The sequence below is a fragment of the Ciconia boyciana genome, chromosome 2 (genome assembly GCF_034638445.1).
Source record: "Ciconia boyciana chromosome 2, ASM3463844v1, whole genome shotgun sequence".
Lineage (NCBI taxonomy): Eukaryota > Metazoa > Chordata > Aves > Ciconiiformes > Ciconiidae > Ciconia > Ciconia boyciana.
The window spans coordinates 133,357,274-133,379,362 of record NC_132935.1 but is presented as its reverse complement, the minus strand read 5'-3'; the positions used below and the strand labels follow the sequence as shown (position 1 = coordinate 133,379,362).

Here is a 22,089-nt window from a genome sequence, read left to right as displayed (position 1 = left end):
GATTCCTCCAGTGTTGCTGGGGCTGGATTTTCACAATCAGTTTAGGTTTGAAAATTTGCGAATTTAATCCCCAAAAAAGAAAAGCTGATACAGAAGCATCCTTCTGACCTGACACAGAATGTTTTATTCCATTACAAGAAAAGCAAAAAGAAAACCAGAAGAGACGGTGGTACTATCAACACCGATGGGATTTGAACCTCCAAACCTAGAAATGTACACAAAAGTCAACTCTAATATCTGACTGCTTTAGTGCTGGGGCTGGAAGTAAGGATTTTCTTTTTTTTTTCCCCTCCACTTCTGAAACACTGGTCTGAAGAGTATTGTGAACAGGATTCTGAATTATGAATTCTTCAAGGAAGACTGGTTTGACTCTGTACAAAATACATAAACATTCAGTGAGCCAAAAAGCAAGACAGTATGAACACATTTCCAGACATGGCTAATACCTTCATTTTTGTTTTCCAGCTCCTGCTCACAGGACTCTCTTTTTCCATACAAATTCTGAAGCTGGCAGAAAAAAATAAAATTGAGAACCGTATCCTGGTGAGTCCAGCCCTCTGCTGAGTGGTGCAAGTTGAGAGTTCAGATTCCCTGGGGACACATAAAGACTCTCCATAAACTTGCAGTGAGTACTTTAGATCCCAGTCTACTGTATGTAAGAAAAGTAATATTCTGGAGGGATAAGAGGGAGAAGTTCATATACAGATGTTAATATTTGGAGGATTCTGCTCTGGTCTTACGTCTTTTCTCCAGGGTTAGACTAGAAAATCATTACAGAGCGCCTGCACAGTTTTGTGGAAAATCAGAAAATGCAGGAGAAAAGATCAGTCTTTTTGACACCACCATGGCAATAGATGGGTCTCAGGCCATCTGGCAATGCTACTGCCTAATTTTTCTTTAGCTAGTTAGCTACAGCAATAAAATCGTTCATTTAAAAAAAAGCTGTCCATGTGCCCTGCTGCTGGAATCACGCAGGACGTAGTTCAAAGGTTTGACCTTGCAAGCTAGACACGAAGCACTCCGAACTCACTGTCAATTACTCACATGTTTAAGGATATGCATTTTACTCAAGTGTATCCAGCAACAGTTAGATCCAGTTCTTAAACTCAGAAAGTCACTTTGTTTTGTTGAGTGCTTCCCTTTTTTTAACTGGTGAAAAAACATTATTCTTCCATTTTTGAGAGGCGAAGCTTTTGAGGGATACTGGCAATGTTTTATAGAGTTGGTAGTTTTGTGGGTTTTCAAAAAGATATAACTTTGCAGAAAGTATTTTATGTTTTTCTATTTTTTCTCTGTATGGAACTAAAAATGGAGGATACTGAGGTTCTGAGTTCTCCTTTCATTTTCAGTTAGGAAGAAAAGGTAGAGAAAACAAGGAATTTGAATATAGAGAAAATAAAAAATAAAAAACCATTTTAAAACACAAAGTTTTCTAATGTCATACATTTTAAATTATTTTTGCATAAGGTTGAACATGCAGAACCACTGGCTTTCCAAAGACATTACAAAATGTCTTTTGTAAAGACATTTATCTTTACAAAATATAGCACAAATTCTCCTTCCCTTCCATTTTTCAGGAATTTCAAGATAGTACTTTATTCATTTTACTTAAAATAGCTCTTATCCTCATGTGTTTTTCATGATAACTTCACCCTGCTTGGTTCACTTTCATCTCTGTACTTTCTCACATACCCAAAACAGAACTAGCACTAATTCCATGTTTTGCCGATACCATGATTTAGGTGTGATGTTCGCAGAACTATACAATCACAGAATGGTTGAGGCAGGAAGGAACCTCTGGAGGTCATCTGATCCAAACCCCTGCTCAAAAGCAGGGTCAGCTAGAGCAGGTTGCTCAGGACCATGCCCAGTTGAGTTCTGAACATCTCCAAGGATGGAGACTCCACTACCTCTCTGGGTAACCTGTTCTACTGTTTGATCACCCTCAGAGTAAATAAATTTTTTCTTATGCTTAAGTAGAATTTCCTGAATTTCAGTTTGTGCCACTGCTTCTTATCCTGTCACAAGATGTCACCAAGAAGTGCCTGGCTCCGTCTTCTTTATTCCCTTCCATCAGGTATTTATACACATTGATAAGATCCTCCCACAGCCTTCTGTTGTCCAAGCTCAACTTCCAGTTCTCTCAGCCTCTCCTTGTAAGTCAGATACTCTACTCCCCTGATCATCTTCATGGTCATTTGCATACATTCCATGTGTCCATGTCCACATCCATGTGTCTCTTGTACTGGGAGTTACGAACAGGACCCAACACTCTAGATGTGTCACACCAGTGCTGAGCAGAGGGGAATGATCACCTCCCTTAGCCTGAGGGTAACATTCTTACTAATGCAGGCCAGGAGGCAGGTGGCTTGCTTTGCCACAAGGGCACATTCCCCACAAGGGCTCGTGTTCAAGCTGCTGTCCATCAGGACCCCCGGGTCCTTTTCTGTAAAGCTGTTTTTCAGACAGTCAGCCCCCAGTCTGTACAGGAGCATGAGGTTATTTCTCCCAGATGCAGGACATCGCATTGCCCTTTGTTGAACTTCATGACATTCCTGTTGGCCCATCTCTCCAGCCCATCAATGTCCCTCTGAATGGCAGCACACCCATCTGGTGTATCGACCATTCCTCCCAGTTTTGCATCACCTGCAAACTTGCTGAGGCTGCACTCTGTACGATCGTACAGATTACATTAGATTGAGTGAATCTAGCTTAACCTTCTGAAGTCCTGTCTCTTTGCTTCTTAGAACAATGATCTTACAACAAGATAAACAAGATGCACCAAATTCTAGCACAGACAGGATAAGCTGTTGTTTATTATGATGGAGTTTATTGCGGCTAAACATAGTTGGGAAGCCAGACACCCAGGCTTCCCAGGTAGGTCTCCTCAGAAGCTTATGATAATCTATGCCAGGGCTGCTGAGGCCCTTTCTCTCCCTTTATCCCCCACCCCACCATTGTCTTCACTGATGTCCACTTGACCAAGAGGATCTGAGTGTAAGCTACCTGGCAGAAAAATCACCATGATCCTCCAAAGTGGTATCTCCCGGGCCATGAATAGCATGGATTACAAAAGAGCTGGCTGCAGCAGTCCTTGCTTGGACTGATTTTAATAGCTTTGGAATTGCACACTAAGATTACCCCAGTAAAGCTTTCTCCTTTCAGAGACAAAAAAGTAGTTTGCATTACAAACACCTGCTCACTAAGACTAAGTCTTTAATTTGAAAGGATCCAAAACATGACAATATTTCAAACATGATCAGTACAAACTTTGATGCAGTGACCTTACCGCAGAAGTGAGACGAGCAAGAATTTCAGCATTGGTTTCTGCCGTATCTTCTATTTTTTGATCAGGCCTTAAAAAAATAAAAATAAGATTTTATTATTTCTTTAATTCTGTTTCAACATCTTTTGATTCCTGGAAAGCAAGGAACCATGTAGCCACAGGCACTAATGTAAAAGGGCTTTTGAGATTCCACTTCAAAATGATGGCTGCAACATGACAATAATTAATTGTGTCAGTAATGACAGAGTACACCCTTTGTCCCTTGCTGTCAAGAACTCTTTTGATTGGACTAACATAAAACAGTGAGAAAATTCTTCAGCTATAAAAATATGACGAAGAACTGAAGAATGCAGGACCCTCTTAGCTCAGAGTTGCCTATTTGAATGGATATTTTGCTCTGCTAAAAACATACTCCATCAACAGAGAAAAGAGTTTTCCATCTGCTCACCACCCAGCTTTGCTAAGGTGTGGAGCAACACCTATGGAATGCAAGCTCACATAGATAAAAGCAGACAACATAAAAATCATTATGTGACACATGAAGTTTGATATTTAAAAAAAATATATGTGAAAATGAAAAGAATACATGTAAGAAGCCATAAATTAGCAAACTAAAGCAACGGCTGAGAACACTATTAGGTTGTCTTGACAGTTACTCACAAGACTTAATGTGTCTGAAAAACTGGGGCAGTGCAGGACGAACCCTTCTAGAAACTGTCACAGAAGTCTGGCCCTCATGGAAAAAGCCACACAAAAGCTGCTGTGGACAGCACAGGATAGGATTGTGTTTTTCTTTAAAACAGTCTAATTCCCATCACTAAAACCTCTGTGAGCCTTTTGGAAGGTTTATTGACAATCAGAAGAAAGATACCAATATGATAGGGTTATTACTATGGGAAGAAGAAAAAGAAAATGCCCTTGAGATCTTTACTTTTTATGATAGTCAAGAAGCGTGGCATGCCAGCAAACTGAGCAGATACGCAAAACTGCAGCTACTGTAATAAACATAAATCCCAGGTATTAGCAGAAGCTTCTATCTTTGACTAAATTATTTAATTGCCCATATGCCTTGATGTGTTTAGGGAGAGAGATGATAACATGTCTGGAATATGCAGCTGGTATATTGTGGTTCTTACATCCCATGTCCAAAAATTTCTTTCCCTAATTAAAAAATTAAGGTCAGAAAGCACAGAATGACATATGCATTCTTTTTGGGGCAAGCATATTCAGACCAAAATGGTAATTCAGATTAGAAATCACAATTGTTTTCACAACGGCCTTTCCTATTCAAAGAAAAATATGATTGAACATTTTAAGTGTTCTAAACAGCCCAAAAGAAATAAATTAATGCACTTTCGTTTACAAAGACTGATTTATTCAGTCTTTCTCTTTATAATTTGGAATGAGATTAAAATAATTTACATCTTTAGATGCCTGTTTCCCTACACATCTGATCTCTTCTGATCTCTCAGAACCAGGCTAGGACCTGATTCTTCTAGATTGGAGGCAAAAGATAGCAGCTCCATAGACACAGCCACAGACGCAATCTATAAATCCAGAACAGCATATAGCACAGCTGTTTCCATCTTGGGCCTCTATCACTTTATCTTCTATTTAAAAATACTCCCAGTATTCATCTGTGTATGAGCATTGAAATCTTCTGAAACCATTAATATACTAAAAATTATAGTCAGCTTTCCAGAATCAGAGAGGAAGAGTGTATTATGATACCCAGGCTAATGGAAAAAAGTAAGAGAGAATGGATGCTGAGGAACAGAATCAGGACAGATATCATCCTATTTTTTTCAAAAGGGGCGGCCCAGCTAAGACCTAGTAGGGCTGGTAGGAAACAGGAGCTACAAAGCCCAGGCAAACAAGCCTAATGCTTATACAGCTCAGTGGTGCGTGGGCTCAGTTGTGTGTCAAGCAGAGCAAGGTGCAGGGATGCTTGCCCTAGATCTGCATGCAGGCAAGTCAGGTCCAGCACGATTATTACTGTACACCACGTGAAAGCAACTACAGTGCTACCCGACCTGCTGACGGAGGAAGCAATATGCATACACCCATGGTCCCGGGCCTGGACCTCAACTGTCCAAAGTAGAGCCACTACATATGTCTCTAAGCTGGCTTTACAATCCACCTACAATGCCAATAAAAGACCCATGGATACCTGAGAGCTGTTTATGTTCGGCAAAAGCTTTCCAGGAACTCCATAAAGCAGTAACTAAATGAATACCCCATCCTGGCTCTTTGCATTAAAAAGAAACTACTTTTAAGAATGGTTACTCTTCCAAAATTAATAAAATGTAAATTATTTCAGGACAGAAGATAGAGAATATAGTGTAACACTTCTGAAAAGAAAATAACAAGCAATATGAGATAAAGATAAAAAATCCCCTGTTAACATCTCTTCAAATAATTTAAAAAAATATTATGGGATACATTTCAATAGTCTAAGGTACCCAGTGCATTCTTGAAATGTTCATTGAGTCAACCGGTGGTTCTGGGAATTAGATGTTGTTATAAACACCCCCATTTACAAAGAAGGAAATAGAAGCACACAAAGATTAAACACCTGATACAAAGGCATTGCAGTCACTGGAAAAGAATTCAGGAGGCATTGGATGAGAGCCTAAGTGATTGCTCAAGGTTGTAAGGAAGTCCATGGCACAGCTTTCAATACAGATCTTTTGTTCCCAGGCTATTGCAATATTCACTTCTTTTCTATTCAAGTAGAATTGGCTGTGATAAACATAGGGTGTTTAATGACCCCAAGAGGCCTCTGTATCAGTCCCATCTCATTTGACAACATTTACAGGGGCTCAGTCCTGTGGAATACACATAACGACATTAGCCTTCAGTTTAGCGTGAGCTGTTAAAAATCTGCTATGTCCCGTCTTGTTTTGCACGGTAGATTCCCACTAATGTTATGTTTAATATAGGGAATTTGCCAAGGTCAAAAGGCAACAGGGAGCATTTATTCAGGAACCGTAAGCACGTCTCAGGCTTCAGAATGCTATTTCCATTGAAGAACCTGCTATAGTATTATTTGGTAACACTGCTAATACTGACCAGAAGCAACTATAAATCCATCAAAAATCTGTACAGGAAGTCAAGACTGGGCCACCTCTATTTAATAGGGTTTCCAGAAGAGCTACTGAAGGAAGTGCCCAGAGCTGCTAGTGCCTACTCTGGTCTACAGACTCCTTCTGGGAGAGCAGATCCATGGTGCTCCACAGAGACCCACTGATGCACCCCACAAGTCCAGGCAAGCACAAGGCTGCTGCCCACCAGCTGTGGAGGAGACAGAGCTCGTCTGGCTCCCAGGACCACCAGGAGATGTCCAACGTTGCCTTTTGGTGCACAAGCAGGTAGTCGCTTCTGATGTCATCAAAAGCAGGGAATCTAATTAATAAGGTAAGAATTTCTCTATCCCTATGTACCTACAGAATTAATGCCATCAATACAGACTATGAGAAAAACTAAGACAGAAAAATGAATACAAAAATATTAAATTACAAGAAAGATTATGCTTCTAATGGTATGCAAAACAGCTTATATATTTGAGAAAAGACAAACACTCACTGCAAGGAAGACACTCACTTTCCTCATGAAAAAGAGTATATGGATTTATTTAACCTGGTCAGATAACTTTAACAAACACCTCATGACATCTATTCCCTTTCAGATTGTGTTTTAGCAGTGTATTATTTGCATCAAACATGGGAGAATTTTGAACCTGGAAAAGCCTCCTTTCCTTTTAATATCTCACTCCCTCGAGAGTATACCATTATTTAAAATTCAATTCCTTCAATATGTGGTTTTTTAAAAGCACCCTCACAATCTGACAGGTAAAACTTCCAGAAAATAATTCTTCAGTGACAATGTTCCCAAAAGGAATCCAACTTCAACTAAAATTTGAATAATGTGAGCAAGAAGGAGCTGGAAATGTACATTAATGAATAATTGTTCAATTCATGTGACAGGGATCATCCTCCACTAGAAATGACAGTTGCACTGGAACAATAAAACTGCAAAGCAGACTGTAAAATAGTGGTACTCTCCGGCCAAGGTCAGCATGCAGGACACATTTTTAACCTGAACCTAAAAAGTCTTCAATCCATTTTCCTACCCAGCATGCTTCATGTAACACATCAATACAACCTATCTGTTCTGTCTTTTGATTCAAAGCCTTTGTACAAGTAGTCATGAACGATGAAAAATGGCCTGGTTTGCAGTGATAATGAGGAAAACCCCAATTCCCACTGAAATAAAGATGAAATCGCCCTGATATTTAAGGGACAGACAAACTGCTTAGCACCAGAGTAGGCTGGAAGACAAGAATTTCTATTTGCAAACATATTCAAAGGTTTTCTCCCATATGAGTCATCTGCTTAGATGATCACATTCAGTCCCCTGCTTTAGCCAATCTGGAGTCCTTGTCACTTGGCTACACTGACTCAAGCTGACCAAATAAATGCGTTTTCAAGGGAATCCCCACTCCAGAACTGCCAGTTTCTGGTTGGTGAAGGCAGTAAGCAACAGGGAGGGAATCAAGTTTCTGCCCTGAGCCATGCAGAGAAATCACTGAGATTTTTTTTCTACCAGCTCAACATGTCTGAATTTAAGAAGCTGGGCTTGAGACAGCTTACAGGGACTTTGGGCTTTGTGCTCCTTTAAAATATTTCCATTTGACATTTATTTGAGAGACTGTGTTTGTAAAATCTAATATGTAGAGAAGGAAAGTACTTATAGAAGAAAGTTTTGTCTCTGACATCAAAGAGAATAAATCCTAGTACTGGCAGAGTAATAGTTCTCCACATTATAAGTATCAGGTTTGAGGATTCATCATGCTAGGGACAATGAAAGAATTTAGCCCAACTTGTCTATCCAGGCCAGCTCCTGTGGGTTTGCTAAGGCATGAGAGGTCATGAGCCTCCAGACCTCTCACTGACACCTTTTTCCTATGTTTTGGCCTCTCACTGTGGCACAAATAACTATGGTTTCCTTCTAGCTGCTCTAAATAGGCAACATTTAAGAGTGCAGCTGTATCAGCACAGAGGGTATGATAGCATCCAACAGTCAGGTGAAAGAGGAGACATACACAAAGCAAAACTTTTAAAAGGGATATTCTGAAAAAGGAAAAAAAATGTGAGACTACAGAGCTCTGGCAAACATGCAGTAGCAAACTAAAATCAGATGACTGAAGCTACCACTTTTCTACCCATCCTCTCTATCCATCTGATAGCTGATCCTGGCACAGCACAAGGGCATCTGATCTGCTAGTCAATCAGCTCCACAGCATGCCTGCTGCCAAATTCATGCCAAACCTCCAAATGTAAGAGGAGACCAAAAAAATAATAAAGCCATTTGCCCAGGTAATATAGCAAGCTAGAGTCAGCAAGCTAGTGCATTAAGAATCACAATATGCCAAAAACCCCAAGTCGAGTGCCTTCATTTATCTACCCACACTCTACAAAGCCCATCTCTACAAAGCTTGTCAACCTTGAATAGAAAGCTGGCTCATTTGCACTGTGGTTTGGGGATAAACAGTGTCATTATAAGCCAGCCACTTAAAAACAGTCAGCGAAAGTTGCAAACAGCTGTATAAGCACACTTACAGATTGCACATGTCAATCCTGGGAGAAGACAACGGCAGTAGTTGAAGTAGAAGCTTTACTCCATTCTTCCATCCTTCCTCTTTCTCAAATTCACAGAAAAGGTAGGTACATTCATCCGCTGAGAACTGGTAGAAAGCATGAGTGTCTTGAAAATACAGTTGTCTGTCCACTGTTAGAAAAAATAACATTAGATAGCCTTTAAACCTTTACCATGTAAAGGTTCCGTGTCCCCACCACATTCTGTATTGCACTTGACTTTAATGCTGAGTTGCACCACCACACAGGGCAAAAGGATCGCAAAGTCAGCACAGAAGCAATCCTGCCCTCTTGTATTAACTCAGTGCATCCAAACAGGACAACCCCAAAACCTCAATCTGAAGATCTCCAGGCTCCTGAAATTCAAGCATTAAGACTGCTAAGTATTTAATCAATTTTGGAATCAGTTCAGAATTAGGGGATAAAAACCTTCCACCTGTCAGATTTCTGAGCCTCTATTTCCATTGGCTTCTAATCTGTTCTCACTAATGGCCAGGCACTAGTAAACAAAGTTCAATAATGGGGATGCAGACCATCATTATAGCAGCTTCTCCTCAAATTCAGGGCTACTGGATTTGTAGACAAGACCCGGGTAAAATGGTATGTCAGTACAACAGCTGTTGTCTTCTCTGGCATAACTGGGATTGAACTGGGACCAAAGAACGGGTTCCAAAGCCAAAAGCACAAGCTCCTGCTGGGAGAGTCATTTAACCCTTGTTGAGGCTGCATGATCAGACATACTGTCAGTGTAGCTGGAGTAGAAGAAAACCTTTAAGTATACCGTCCATGTACATAAGCGGAAATCTTCCATAACACCTCACCTTTTTGCAAGGAGGAAAGTTAAGTGTCTAGCACAGACCCCAGGGCAGGGTATGCTCCGAGTTGAGCTACCTAAGTAGTCCCAGCTACAAAGTAAAGTCCATCAGATTTCCAGAGGTTGGTTACCAGTGTAATTATTGCCAACCACATTAGCTGGACCAAACCCCTAAATCTGGCAGGGAAGGTGGGGACAGCCAGGTAGAACCTGGCATCACCACCGTCTCAAGGATCAGAATCCTCTCTCAATCCATTCTAATCTAAAACTATGAAAAACAGAGAGAGGAAAGGAAAATCACTAATAGCTAGAGAAGTCATCTGGCAAAGCCATGATCTGCAGCGACCAAACAGCTGCTGTCTTGTGAAAAACCTAAAAGAGCTTGAGGAGAAAAAAAATAGTCTGGAAAAGACACGCATGCTGTCTGCAACATGGTAATAGGCAATTACATTTGCAAAGGCAAAAGGAAGGAAATTGCCTAAAAAAAGAGATTAATCTTTGGTATTTATGAAATGAAAGGTCACAGAGGTGAGCCTACCAAAGAGATAGTAAAATAAACTGTGAAGAAAAATGGATCAATCTGCATTTTTTTTCTTTCCCTCCTTCCTCTTCCATCAAAAACGTGAGCCTTATCCTATGCAGGAGAAACTGATAGCCTTCCTCACGCTAGAAGTACTATCAAGTCTGACCTGATAATATAATGCCCATATCCAGGAGGAGCTGCCACACTCCAACTGCTGTAGATCTGCACTTAACAAAAGGGCACTGCTCCAAAAGCCAGTCTACCAGTTCCGATCCAACACAGCTTCGCCTGAAAATAAGCAAAACATCACTTCTTACACTACAGTAATGTTAAAATGCTCTTTTATAATAAAGAGCTATTTTTTAAAGCTATTAAAAGTGAATCCTTTTGTTCAGAAGGGCAAACCCTTTGTCTCAATTACTAATTTTTGTAATCCTATTCATTTCAAGGGAAGAAATTATTCTGGCAAGTCTCAGGGGATGACCTTACTTACAATGAGGGAACTCGTGCTAGATAAGTTCCCTTACATACCTAATTCATGTGGCACACTTTACAATATATAATATTTTTATCAATTTGTGCTGCATACAGACAGTCATCCAAAGATGTAGAAGAGCTAAATAAAATCCAGCTTTTAGCCTCAGGATTTTATTTCCTTTCTGAGCATAGGCATAAGCAATACAGCTACACAATATATGTGTAAGACCTTAAGTGCTGCTCTAGGATGTACTTCGTCTTTCACATTATTGGTAAACTTATCTTTTTAAATCATAAAAAAAAAAAAAGAAGTTGTGGCTTTTTCTTAAATACGGATATGAATGAATGGTGCTATAATAGAGACCTGAACATTTTGGCATAATTGAAAATAGGAGGAAGTATTTATGCTGTAAAGCAACACAAATGGAAAATCACTTCATTACAGAAATATTCCATAAACTACATGCAAAAAAATCACTGTGTAACTAAATCTTAGGAAGCCAATTAATCTCTTTTATAACTCTAGACCAGGGCTGAATTTAATACTCTTTCTTTTCAACAAAATAACAGACAAACACAACTGTATATGAAATCATATGCAATTAAATTAATGGACATACAATCAGGCCATTGCTGCTTTCTACCAACTGACAAAGTAACGTAAGAAAAGATATTAAAGTACATGAGATTTTAAATAATTTTTTTAGAAAATATTTTTGATTCTTAGTAACACACACAAAATCTCACTCTCAGAATTTACTCTCTTGTCAAATCAGGGCATAGACAAATGCAAATAAAACCCATCCAGTTGATTAGAATGAATTATCTCGGGTTACCTGCAAATGCCAGTAAGGTACACCCTGTCTTTAATCAGGTCAGATGCTTGTAGAGTAAAAATATTCCTGAGAGCTCTCCCAGCACAGGAAGAACTTTCTCCATAAATCTGAATGAAAAGAGAAATTGAAAACTGTGACAAACAGGGATTTATTCCTGCTGTAGTAAATTGCCTTGCCACTGTCCGCTCCCTCCCTCTGAGCAATGCCTTCTCCCCAGCTAAACAACAAGCAAGCAGTCAAAGCCTCGTAGGAAATGTACCCCAACCTCTGCCATACCCAGTTGTATCACGGCTGCAGGTGTCCCCATGAGCTGGACTACTTTTACATTTGCTGCCTTAGAAAAGCAGAGGTTTTACTATCTGTCAGCTTTACCTTTGAACAACAGACGAGTTCAAATGAAAACGTGTTATTCTAGCAAAGCAAAAAGACTACATTAACCACGGCAAAACCACACAAATATAGTTAAAATTAAACTGTATTTGAATTAAATAATTTAATACAAGCCTAATACACATTGAAACACCATTTCATAGTTTTTTCTTTTTGTTCAGAAACTTTGGAGGTATCCTATGATAGCTACAGGTCAGTTCATCCTTACCCTGCCAGGAGGCTGTGGTCTTTCAGAATGGACACACCTCTGATTTCCACCTTACACCTCAAGGCTGCAGATGTGTCTATCAAAACAGGACCCAACTCCATCTTCTATAAAACCATGTTCCACCTGGACTCGGTATACCACTCCTTACTGATGAATTTAACTCAGGCTTCTGTTGTGATGTTTCCTCACCATCCCAGCAAAACACATCAGTAACACAAACAACTAACTTGAAAGAAAAACAATGCCACGGTTTCACCTTTTTTGTTTGTTTGTTTCCTATGTTTAGGAATCTCTCAAGGAATATAAAATCATCCTGAGACAGTAAAGTCTTGTGAGATGCAAGAGCTCTCAGAGTTCTCAAATATTGCAAAAGTAAGCTAAACAGTGGCAATCGTTTAAATGGCTGGGAAGCCAGTGCGTGTCGGAATTCACAACAATTCAGTTTGCAAATTCAGTAATAGAAGTAGACAACTTCTAACATACACAAATTGTAACTTGTTAACTGGATTTAACTGCAGGCCACATTCACAAGTGTTTTCAAAGCTATGATTAAGAGGCTGAACCAAAGGAAAAAGATTCCCAATACATTGTTTGATGAAATGAAATTAAAAAGAAGCTTGACAAGTACCTTGTTTGAAGGAGTTTCCAAATAGGGATTTGAAATTCTTCTGGACAGGGTCTGTAAGACAATTTGGTAGAGCTTTAGTTTTGTTCAGGGTTTTGTATGGAAAAAAAGTAGCAGCAATCTAGGTCTTTTAGCTATTGAAATCTACATAAAAAGAATTTATCAAATCATCTGAGTAGTCTAAGAGAAGTCTCCAAATAATTTTTTTTTCACATCAGGAAAAAGGTTTGGTAAACTCAGTTCTGTGTTGTTTACTACATTTATTCTTGATCTGGAAAAGAAGATGAGCAATGAGGTGGTGAAGTCTGTAGACAACACACAATTATTTGGGCCAGGAAACCAGAAATGACAGTGAAGAATTTAAAGATAAACCTAAAAAAACCTAGGTGAAAAGACAGTATCATGATGAGCTCAACATTAAAAGTAGCATGTACTAGAGGGAGAAAATGTAATTACATGTGCTCTAATACCTCTTAAAGCAAACTTTATCAATTCAGTAAAGACACCTGAGGGTCACAGAACACTTCTCAAGGAAGACCACTCTTCAAATGAAATTCTTAACTGTAGTTAAAAAAAATATTAGGATAAATGAGGAATAAAATGGTGACCAGCACAGAGGTAACATTGCTCTAATGTAGATCAGCATTATCTCTGCCATGCCACATGCCGCACTGGTAACAGCATCTCAAAAAGTGGACGCTCCAATGTTAGAGGGGATTCAGGCAATAATAGTAGTAGGAATAATAAAGGATTTGGATAAATTTTAATATGAGAAGAGACAGAAAAGACTGTGACTATTTACCTTACAAAGGAGAGATTACAGGAGACATAACGCAATTATACAAGATAATGAAATGGCACAGAGAAAAGACAGACTTTCTGTGCTCTGTTTTATGTAACATGAGAATAACCGATCACTCAATGAAATTAGAGAGGATTGATATTTGAGGAGATAGAAAGGAAAATGACACGTAACGCTTCACAGCAGGGAAATGCAAATGCCAAAGCCTTACCACTGATCAATAAAGACTGGGGATTTAAAGTTATAAAGTTAACAGTGAACCAGAACTCTGGAAAGCAAACAGAGACAGGATAAACATCTCTACGAGAGTCAGGTTACCCCACCTTTACTCACCATGATACTTCCATATCTTGTCAGTGTTAAAAGACAAGATATTGTCTACTCGGAATCTTATTGGCAACTTCTATCTTACTACAAGCCACACAAGACACAAATAAACATTGCCTAAAAGAAGTCTGGAATTGGAACAGAAGACATTGTGCAGGTGCACTGACAGCACAATGGGAGGATTGTGTGGTGCTCCCTCACGTTATTCCAACTTGTAGGCAGCATAATTAATTCCTCGCTTTGAGAAGGATCCAATTCACACTTGGTATATTGTAATCATAAAAAAAAAAAAAAATCATCCTTCACACCCTGTAAGAATTACAGAATCCATATTTCAGTAATGCCACCTGCTTTTTTCCTCCTTTTTCTTGTTACTGTATTTTTAGAAAGGGAAGTGACAAGGAACCACAGAACCATCTAACGCTGTTTACCCTTCCACGCTCATCACAAATGTTAGTGTAGTTTCATGCATAACAGTCGCTCCATATGGAAATACTAGAACATAAAGGCTTAATTCCCCTCTCCCATACCCAACAAAGATGCCGTAAGAGTGCAACATTGCCTCAGATCCCACTAACTCTTCCTAGACGGCACGTCATTAACACCTCGGTTCTGCAGCAGCCCTACATACCACCACTTCACTTGGTTTCTGTCCAAGTCTTTAATTCAACAAGCCTCACTCACTGCAGCAGCACGGTCAAAGCTTATACATCAATTTCCCCCTTCCTCGCTCCATTCCCAGGCTGGCGCTAACGACGTTATCATCAGCAAGCTAATTTCAGCGATACCGGTGGGAACTACAGCCCCTGGCATTGCACTGGCCTGGTCTCTGGCATTCAGAGGATGGCTGAGCCTCAGCCCAGGAAAATACTGCTACTGCAGGGTGCAGTTACACGACAGGATAGAACCAAAGTCAGCAAAAAGGACAAATTTGGTGGCCTTCTACAATGAGGTTACAGCATTGGTGGATATGGGAAGAGCAACTGACGTCATCTACCTGGACTTGTGCAAAGCATTTGACACTGTCCCACACACACATCCCTGTCTCTAAATTGGAGAGACATGGATTTGATGGGTGGACCACTCGGTGGGTAAGGAATTGGCTGGATGGTCACACTCAAAGAGTTACGGTCAACGGCTTGATGTCCAAGTGGAGACCAGTGATGAATGGTGTCCCTCAGGGGTCCGGGACCAGAATTATTTAACATCTTTGTCAGGCACATAGACAGTGGGACTGAGTGCACCCTCGGCAAGTTTGCCAATGGCACCAAACTGAGTGGTGTGACTGAAACTCTAGAGGGAAGAGATGCCACCCAGAGGGACCTTGGCAGGCTTGAGAGGGGGGCCTGGGTGAAACTCATGAAGTTCAACAAGGCCAAGTGCAAGGTCCTGCACACGGATCAGGGCAATCCCAAGCACAAATACAGGCTGGGCAGAGAATGGATTGAGAGAAGCCCTGAGGAGGACTTAAGGGTGTTGGTTTATGAGAAGCTCAACATGACCCAGCAACGTGCACTTGCAGCCCAGAAAGCCAACTGTATCCTGGGCTGCATCAAAAGAAGCGTGACCAGCAGGTCGAGGGAGGTGATTCTCCCCCTCTACTCCACTCTTGTGAGACCCCACCTGGAGTACTGCGTCCAGCTCTGGGGCCCCCAACATAAGAAGGACACGGACCTGTTGGAGCCAGTCCAGAGGAGGGCCACAAAGTTGATCAGTGGGCTGGAGCTCCTCCCTTATGAGGACAGGCTGAGAGAGCTGGGATTGTTTAACCTAGAGAAGAGAAGGCTCCAGGGAGACCTTATAGCAGCCTTCCAGCACCTGAAGGGGGCCTACAGGAAAGATGGGGAGGGACTGTTTATCAGGGAGTGTAGTGATAGGACAAGGGGTAATGGCTTTCAACTGAAAGAGGGTAGATTCAGATTAGATACTAGGAAGAAATTCCAAGGAGTCTGCAAAAGGTGACTGAGGCTGAAAACTAGTAGAGAAAAAAAAAATCTTCTCATTTATCCTTCAGACCACACCATGCTAGCTCTTGGAGCAGGGGAGAGAAAAGGAATTCACAGCCCTGAAATGGGAGAAGGGAAGACAGGACAATGGCTTCTGTCGGTGGCAGCCTGAACCCGTATCAGCTTGGAGCAAGCATGAAACATTGGAGAGCCCAGGAGAGTACATTTAGCCTGCCATGCAGGAATCTACACACACGAAATTTCTACAAATATAAGAAAATGGAAATTGCACAGGATAAAATAAAACAAAGTGGAAGTAGCATTCTAGGATAGAAAAAAATGATCTTTCTTGTTGATACTGGTGCAGCCTGTGTAATGTTGAAACACTCACTGCAGTTAGGCTGAAATTCATATAAAATTTTAGGAGTTTATGTCCTAGTTACCAAGCTAGATCCCTTTTCTTTTCCTTTTTTTTTTTTTTTTTAACTTGCCTCAATAAATATTTAGGTAGCACAAAATCACGTCATTTTGTGCTACTGAGCACACCTCTGTTCAGGAGACTCTACTTTGGCTGTTGGGGACAAACTGGGCAGTCACCTTCCAGAGAGATGAAGAAGAGGGAGTGGATCAGGGGTCCAGGCTTTGTTTGAAACCCCCAACCTTCGGGCTGCTGTGTGGGGGAAGCACCACTCCTCCCTGAAGGTATTTGGTAAATATAGGCTGCTCCTCCCAAATAATTTTGACACACACACACCAATTCAAAATACATTTGAAAATAACTTTTAGAATGAGCCAAAGTGTGCTTTTAAAGCAAATTCATTAGTCATCAAGCAAACAACTCATCTCTCATGAAAACTACCTTGGAACAGCTATTGCTGCCCATGCCACGTGCCGCTTTCCAGGCACTGCCACGCCAGTGTCCCCCTGTGCCCCTTCACCAGCTTGAGGAGAAGCTTTGCCAAATCACGTGTCAGGGAGGAGATGGGGATGTAGCAGCACGTATGGTCCTGGGACAAGAGACCACATGTGGAGCAGATCCAGAGCGCTGGAGGTCCTCCAGGAGGGCTCCCCATCGTACATGAGTAGGTGTGCATAGGTGGCTTCAGCTTCCCTGCTGGGAATGCAGGAAGAAAGAGGCAGGGAGCTGGTGCCTTGGGCTGGGCGATCAGGAATGTGAAGTATGACCGTGGTACAGGGATGGCATCCTAGCTCGGGGACACGACTGGCATGTGACAGGAGAGGACAGTTGGGACAGGTGGCCCAGAAGAAGGTTTTGGAATAGGACTGCTAGGATCCAAATCTGAATACACCACAGATAATTTAGTCTGAAATTGGGAAAAAATATAAAGGCGTTTACTGTGGTGTTTAAAACCACTAGAAACACAAAGAGCAGAGCAATGGTGTTAAAAGAATGGGAGGATTAGAATAAAATGACCAGCAACTAATTTAAAACAACCAGAAAGAAATACTTCTTTACAATCTATATGACCAGCTCATGGAATTATTAGCCAAAGAATCAAATACTCCAGCTAGATTTTTAAAAGCAGTAGCTAATTCAATGACTGATACTACTATGCAAGGTCTATATCTGGGTTTAAATTCGTATTGCTTCAACTGGACAATTATTTTTAACAAGTTGAGAATCGTTGCCATTATTTAAAGCTAAGCATGCAAAGATATCGATGATAACACTTAATATATGCGCACAAACTGATTTTTGAAAGGTTTGGAAAGAAATTCCCCCATGACATACTACACAACAAGCAAAGTGTACTAATGAAGGCACATTTTGGTCTCCATTGGAAAGATCAAGCTGTATCTTCCTGTGAGATGCTGACTTAGTTCTTTACCCAGCAGAGTATTGAACTGGCTCCACTAGAGCAACTTCCTATGCAATTACTACAACCTGGTTAATGTTCTAATCGAGGGCTAAAGCTACTATAGAGAATGTTTTCAGTCATACCTTTTGGAGATACATTTACATTTTCTCCATGTTTTTAGATCTGGGATTTTGCTTTGGCCTCATCTCAACTTCAGAGGATGACTTGCCTACAAGTTGCTTGTGCTTTGCCTCCTGCCCAAGCTGTTCCAACAACTGCTGATATTTCTGCCATTGCCAGCACTGCAGTCGCAGTAGCATCAGCAATGCTCCATACATCTGCTAGCAATTTAATCACCATCGTGCTCAGAAAGAAACAAAGCAAGAGTGCCTGGAGCTCCAGTTCAAGTGCTTTCCTCAGCTGGGATTTAGTACAGTGGTAGCAGCCAGCAACCTGTCTACACTAGAAGTCACGCCGTACACTACAGAAGAGGCCATAGAAATTGTAGGAAAATAATAATTTCAAATATGGGACGCAAATGTTTTGCCTTTCTTCTAAGAGCTTCTGATATGCCTATGCAGTTAGCAAGAAAAAAAAGCTTTGGCAAAAATAGGGAAGTAAGAAATTTTTTTATTAATCAAGATTATTCCTTTTTCTAAATCTTTTACAGCAGGATTTATATTAAAACTAAAAGAAACGAGAAAAGGCAGAATCTGGGTTCTTCCCCCTCGCAAATTGTTTAAGCTTCCACTCCAAGTTTTTCAAATAACTAGGTTTTTAACTGGTTGCGTTACCAAAAATTGAGCATAATGCCACATTAAGAGTTTGCAATGTGCAATCAAACTTTACCTGTTTTCAGTTTACAACACACTCATCAATATTTGTCTGTTTGATCAGGGCTGAATTTGCAAACATGCCCATAATCAACTCCACACTGCTGAGCAGTTCTAGGAATATTTTTGTGTACAAATATAAGAAAACAATTGTTCATAGTTTCAGGGCACTATCACTATGTCCCTAAAGAATTCAGTATAGCACTTGTGCATTCCAAATTGGATTACTCAGTATATTTAAAATTAAGCAAATGCTTCAGTGTTGTGCTCTATCAGGGCTTATTCCCTAAATATAAATAGCCCGAAAAAAAATCATCTCATTTTGAAATGCACATGGTGTAGCACAGACTACCTGGTAATGACATTGTTTCTATTCCCTGACAGGGGGATTTCTGCAACTACTCAACACCTGAATCCTAAATTGGCTAATGTGACCACAAAGGAAATTATATATTCAGACAGATTTCCAACAAGCATTTAAGCATCCAAGCCTAAAATACACTTTCACAAGTATTCATGCTGGAAACTTCTCACGTTCCAACCATGAGAGACAGCATACGGAAAAGGATCACAAATAAAGCTGAATCCAAAGTCACTCTCAAAAACAATCATCTGTTTGTGCTTTTCTCTCTTTACTAATCATTCAACTCTAACAATACAGGGGCTCAGGAAAAAATTAAAAAATCCACCAAGGGTATTTACTTAATTTCCCTCAGGCTTCTCTCCCACTCCACGCACAAATCAAAAAGTAATTATTTTTTTCCTAGACAGATTTCTTTCTCTCATTACAAACCATTACAATGATAATGCCATAACAGGGATAGAAACTACTGCAACTGTTACAACTGATGGAAACCTGTGGGTTTTTTCCTTCAAAAAGATTTGCTGGAATTGCTAAAAGCAAGCAGCTATAATAATTAGAGTTTCCAGTCCAGCCCTGATCTGAAAATGAATCCTGGAATGAAGCTGGGCTGTACCTGCCCAACACACCCTCCTCAACCTGCAACGCAAGAAGGCAGCACTTTCTGCAGGAGTAAATGCTCATTTATTCCCAGTGCTTACTCATGCCAGGCAAGGAGTGGGGGAAGGGAGAGAAAATTACTAACAATTTGGCTTATCACTTTGCCACCTTCCAATTTTTGCATTTGACATCACCTGCTACTGTCAAAATGACAGGGGTTTTAAGCAGAAACAAGACATGGGTGCTGTGTTTAGCGGATGAAATGCTAGCGTTGTTTGAGGGTGGCTGGATAGAGGGAGTGTTGTCATGAATCCCAATCCGTTTCCATGTGGCAGCAGATTTTTCCTCGTGGTTGCTAAGGCACAGCAAGCAGAGTTGGTTGGGAAGCTAGCTGACTTTCAGCAGATATCATTCATATGAAACTGCAGAATATGCCTGACTTCCTGCCAAACAATATTCGTAACAAACAACCTTCCCCCACCGCTCCTCTCAAAACCCTCTGTCAGAATTCGTGGATAACGAAGAACAACCAATGGAACAGTTCTCTCCATTAATATTTATTTAAGATTAAATATAAAACTCTTTATAAAGGATCTTCTTTATAAAGGAAAGATCTTCCCCTGATCATCTGAAACTTCATATACTTAGGTGTAGCATAAAAGGGTCAAAAAGCTGTAAAAAGAGAAATCTGCATTCAGCAGAGCTTGCAATGTAGGGTTCCCAGGTGAGCCTGCAAAGCTCTCTGGAGAAACCCAAATGGGTCATTAGTGAAAGGAAACCAAAAGATATATCCCACCTGTTTCCTGTATAAAAAGAACCTGCAATGAATCTGAATAAGTTATTTCACAAAACGAAAACCCACAACTCATGGTTCATTCTTGCCTCTCCCAAAACAGAAAGGGATCTGCGAAGAAAATGGTTGCTCTTTATAAAGACAAGCAGTGCTCTTTAGGTTTAAAGACTTATTTCTGAGACAACGACAGTCAGGAAAGCAATGTGTTTAGAAGCATTTCTGTAGTTTCCAGTACCTACCAAACTAAATATGGCTGAATGGGTTTATGCTTCAAACAAAACTCTTTTTTAGTTAATCTGGCATAAGCCAGCCACTTTTAAAGACTCCATAGCCTAGCAAGGAGTGTAATTTAGTGTGCAAGAGCAAATTTTGTTTGCAATGCCTTTTTCTTTACCCAAAAGAAGTTAAGAATAGAAAAGAATATCACAGAGGACGATACGGCGGGACTGGCTCATTGCTCTCCTCCCTCTTCCCCAGTCCTAGCATGGGAGAAAAACCCTGGATAAATCCAGCTTCAGGAAGGCACCAACACAGGCCTGAACCTCCTCTGTCCGTATCCTGTGCCTCAAATAAAGCTGCGGCAGACTGACACAGAAGCCAACTCAGTTTGAGAGAAAGGGAGGAGTGGTGAACTGGCAGAGAGGGATGCCTGGGTTAGAGAAACTTTATGTTCCTTAAAAAAAGGAGACGGCCACTCTCCTGCTAATGATGTGTTTCCACGACCAGGTTAAAGTACCACAAAAGAGGCGGCTGACAAGCAGGTCGTGTCCTCCCCCCACCTCCTGCTTCACCTTCCCATCCCCACCACTCTTCTGCTTTGTGCTTCCACGCATGTCTGTGAAGCCACGTCCTGAACCAAGCTGAAGGGCTGATACGAACTGGCTCGTTAAATAACGATTCATTTTAACCCAGATTATTTCCCTCCGCCGGGTCACTGGGGAGCCATACAAACACGATGGCTAGCAAGGCGGGCGGCAGGGGCACAGGCGAAAGCAGTGGGATGCGGAGGGAGGCAGGAAGGGACAGCTGTGCTCAGAGGAAGCACTTGTTTATGCTGGATTAAAACTACCCAAGGAATGATGGCATAAAATGCCTAATAAATCCTCAGTGTCTCTGCTCTGTCGACGTAAAAAGGAAGTTAACTATGCCCACAAAAGATGACAACTCAAAATTCTAAAGGTGTCAGTAATGGGGAACCCCACCTCCCACCTTCACGTTCACATAAATGCATTGGTTTAAGTAAAACAGAAATCCCGTCTCATTTAACTCCATAGATCAATTGCAGACTGCATGGGCTACAGCCATAGTTTACAATATAGAAACAGAGCTTAAACAAGTTTTCTCTTCTCTTTCTTATAAAAACATTATGGACGTTTTCAACTCATATGCTAATACAATGTTTGTAATAAGAGTTCATTAAATATGAAAAGAAGAAAGAATCAGAATTTTACTGCTTTTTTATCATGCTTTATATAACATTAAAATATGCAGAGTACACTTAATTGACTATTCGTGTTCCTTCATTAACCTAACTTTATTGCAGCATTTTGTGCTCTAGTTTGCCATTTCAGCCATACCTTTCCTGATGCTACCTTAAAAGCTTCCCAGTGCACTTCACTCTTTCTGGCTGTCAGCAACATTTCACAGGAAAGCAGCATCCTCCCTTTTTTTCAGTAGAAAATGGGCACTGTACAGACTGTCACCATAAAAATTTAGCAATATTGCTCCATTTATTTCTCTTTAAAACTCAGCACCTAATAAATACCCTTTTAGATGCTCTTTGTAATCTAC

At 40.6% G+C, this 22,089-nt stretch overlaps 1 protein-coding gene across 2 annotated transcripts in view; it reads right to left on the bottom strand.

Moving 5' to 3' along the window:
- The window catches only part of RAPGEF5 (Rap guanine nucleotide exchange factor 5), a 167,896-nt gene that overhangs the window by 123,034 nt on the left and 22,773 nt on the right, over positions 1–22,089 (bottom strand). For both annotated transcript variants that reach the window (XM_072854152.1, XM_072854153.1), the window contains exons 2-6: positions 12,820–12,870; positions 11,594–11,700; positions 10,447–10,568; positions 8,908–9,076; positions 3,290–3,356 (exon numbers count right to left, since the gene is read on the bottom strand). In XM_072854152.1, coding sequence (XP_072710253.1) covers positions 3,290–3,356; positions 8,908–9,076; positions 10,447–10,568; positions 11,594–11,700; positions 12,820–12,870 — 516 coding nt within the window. The remainder of the gene's footprint in view (positions 1–3,289; positions 3,357–8,907; positions 9,077–10,446; positions 10,569–11,593; positions 11,701–12,819; positions 12,871–22,089) is intronic.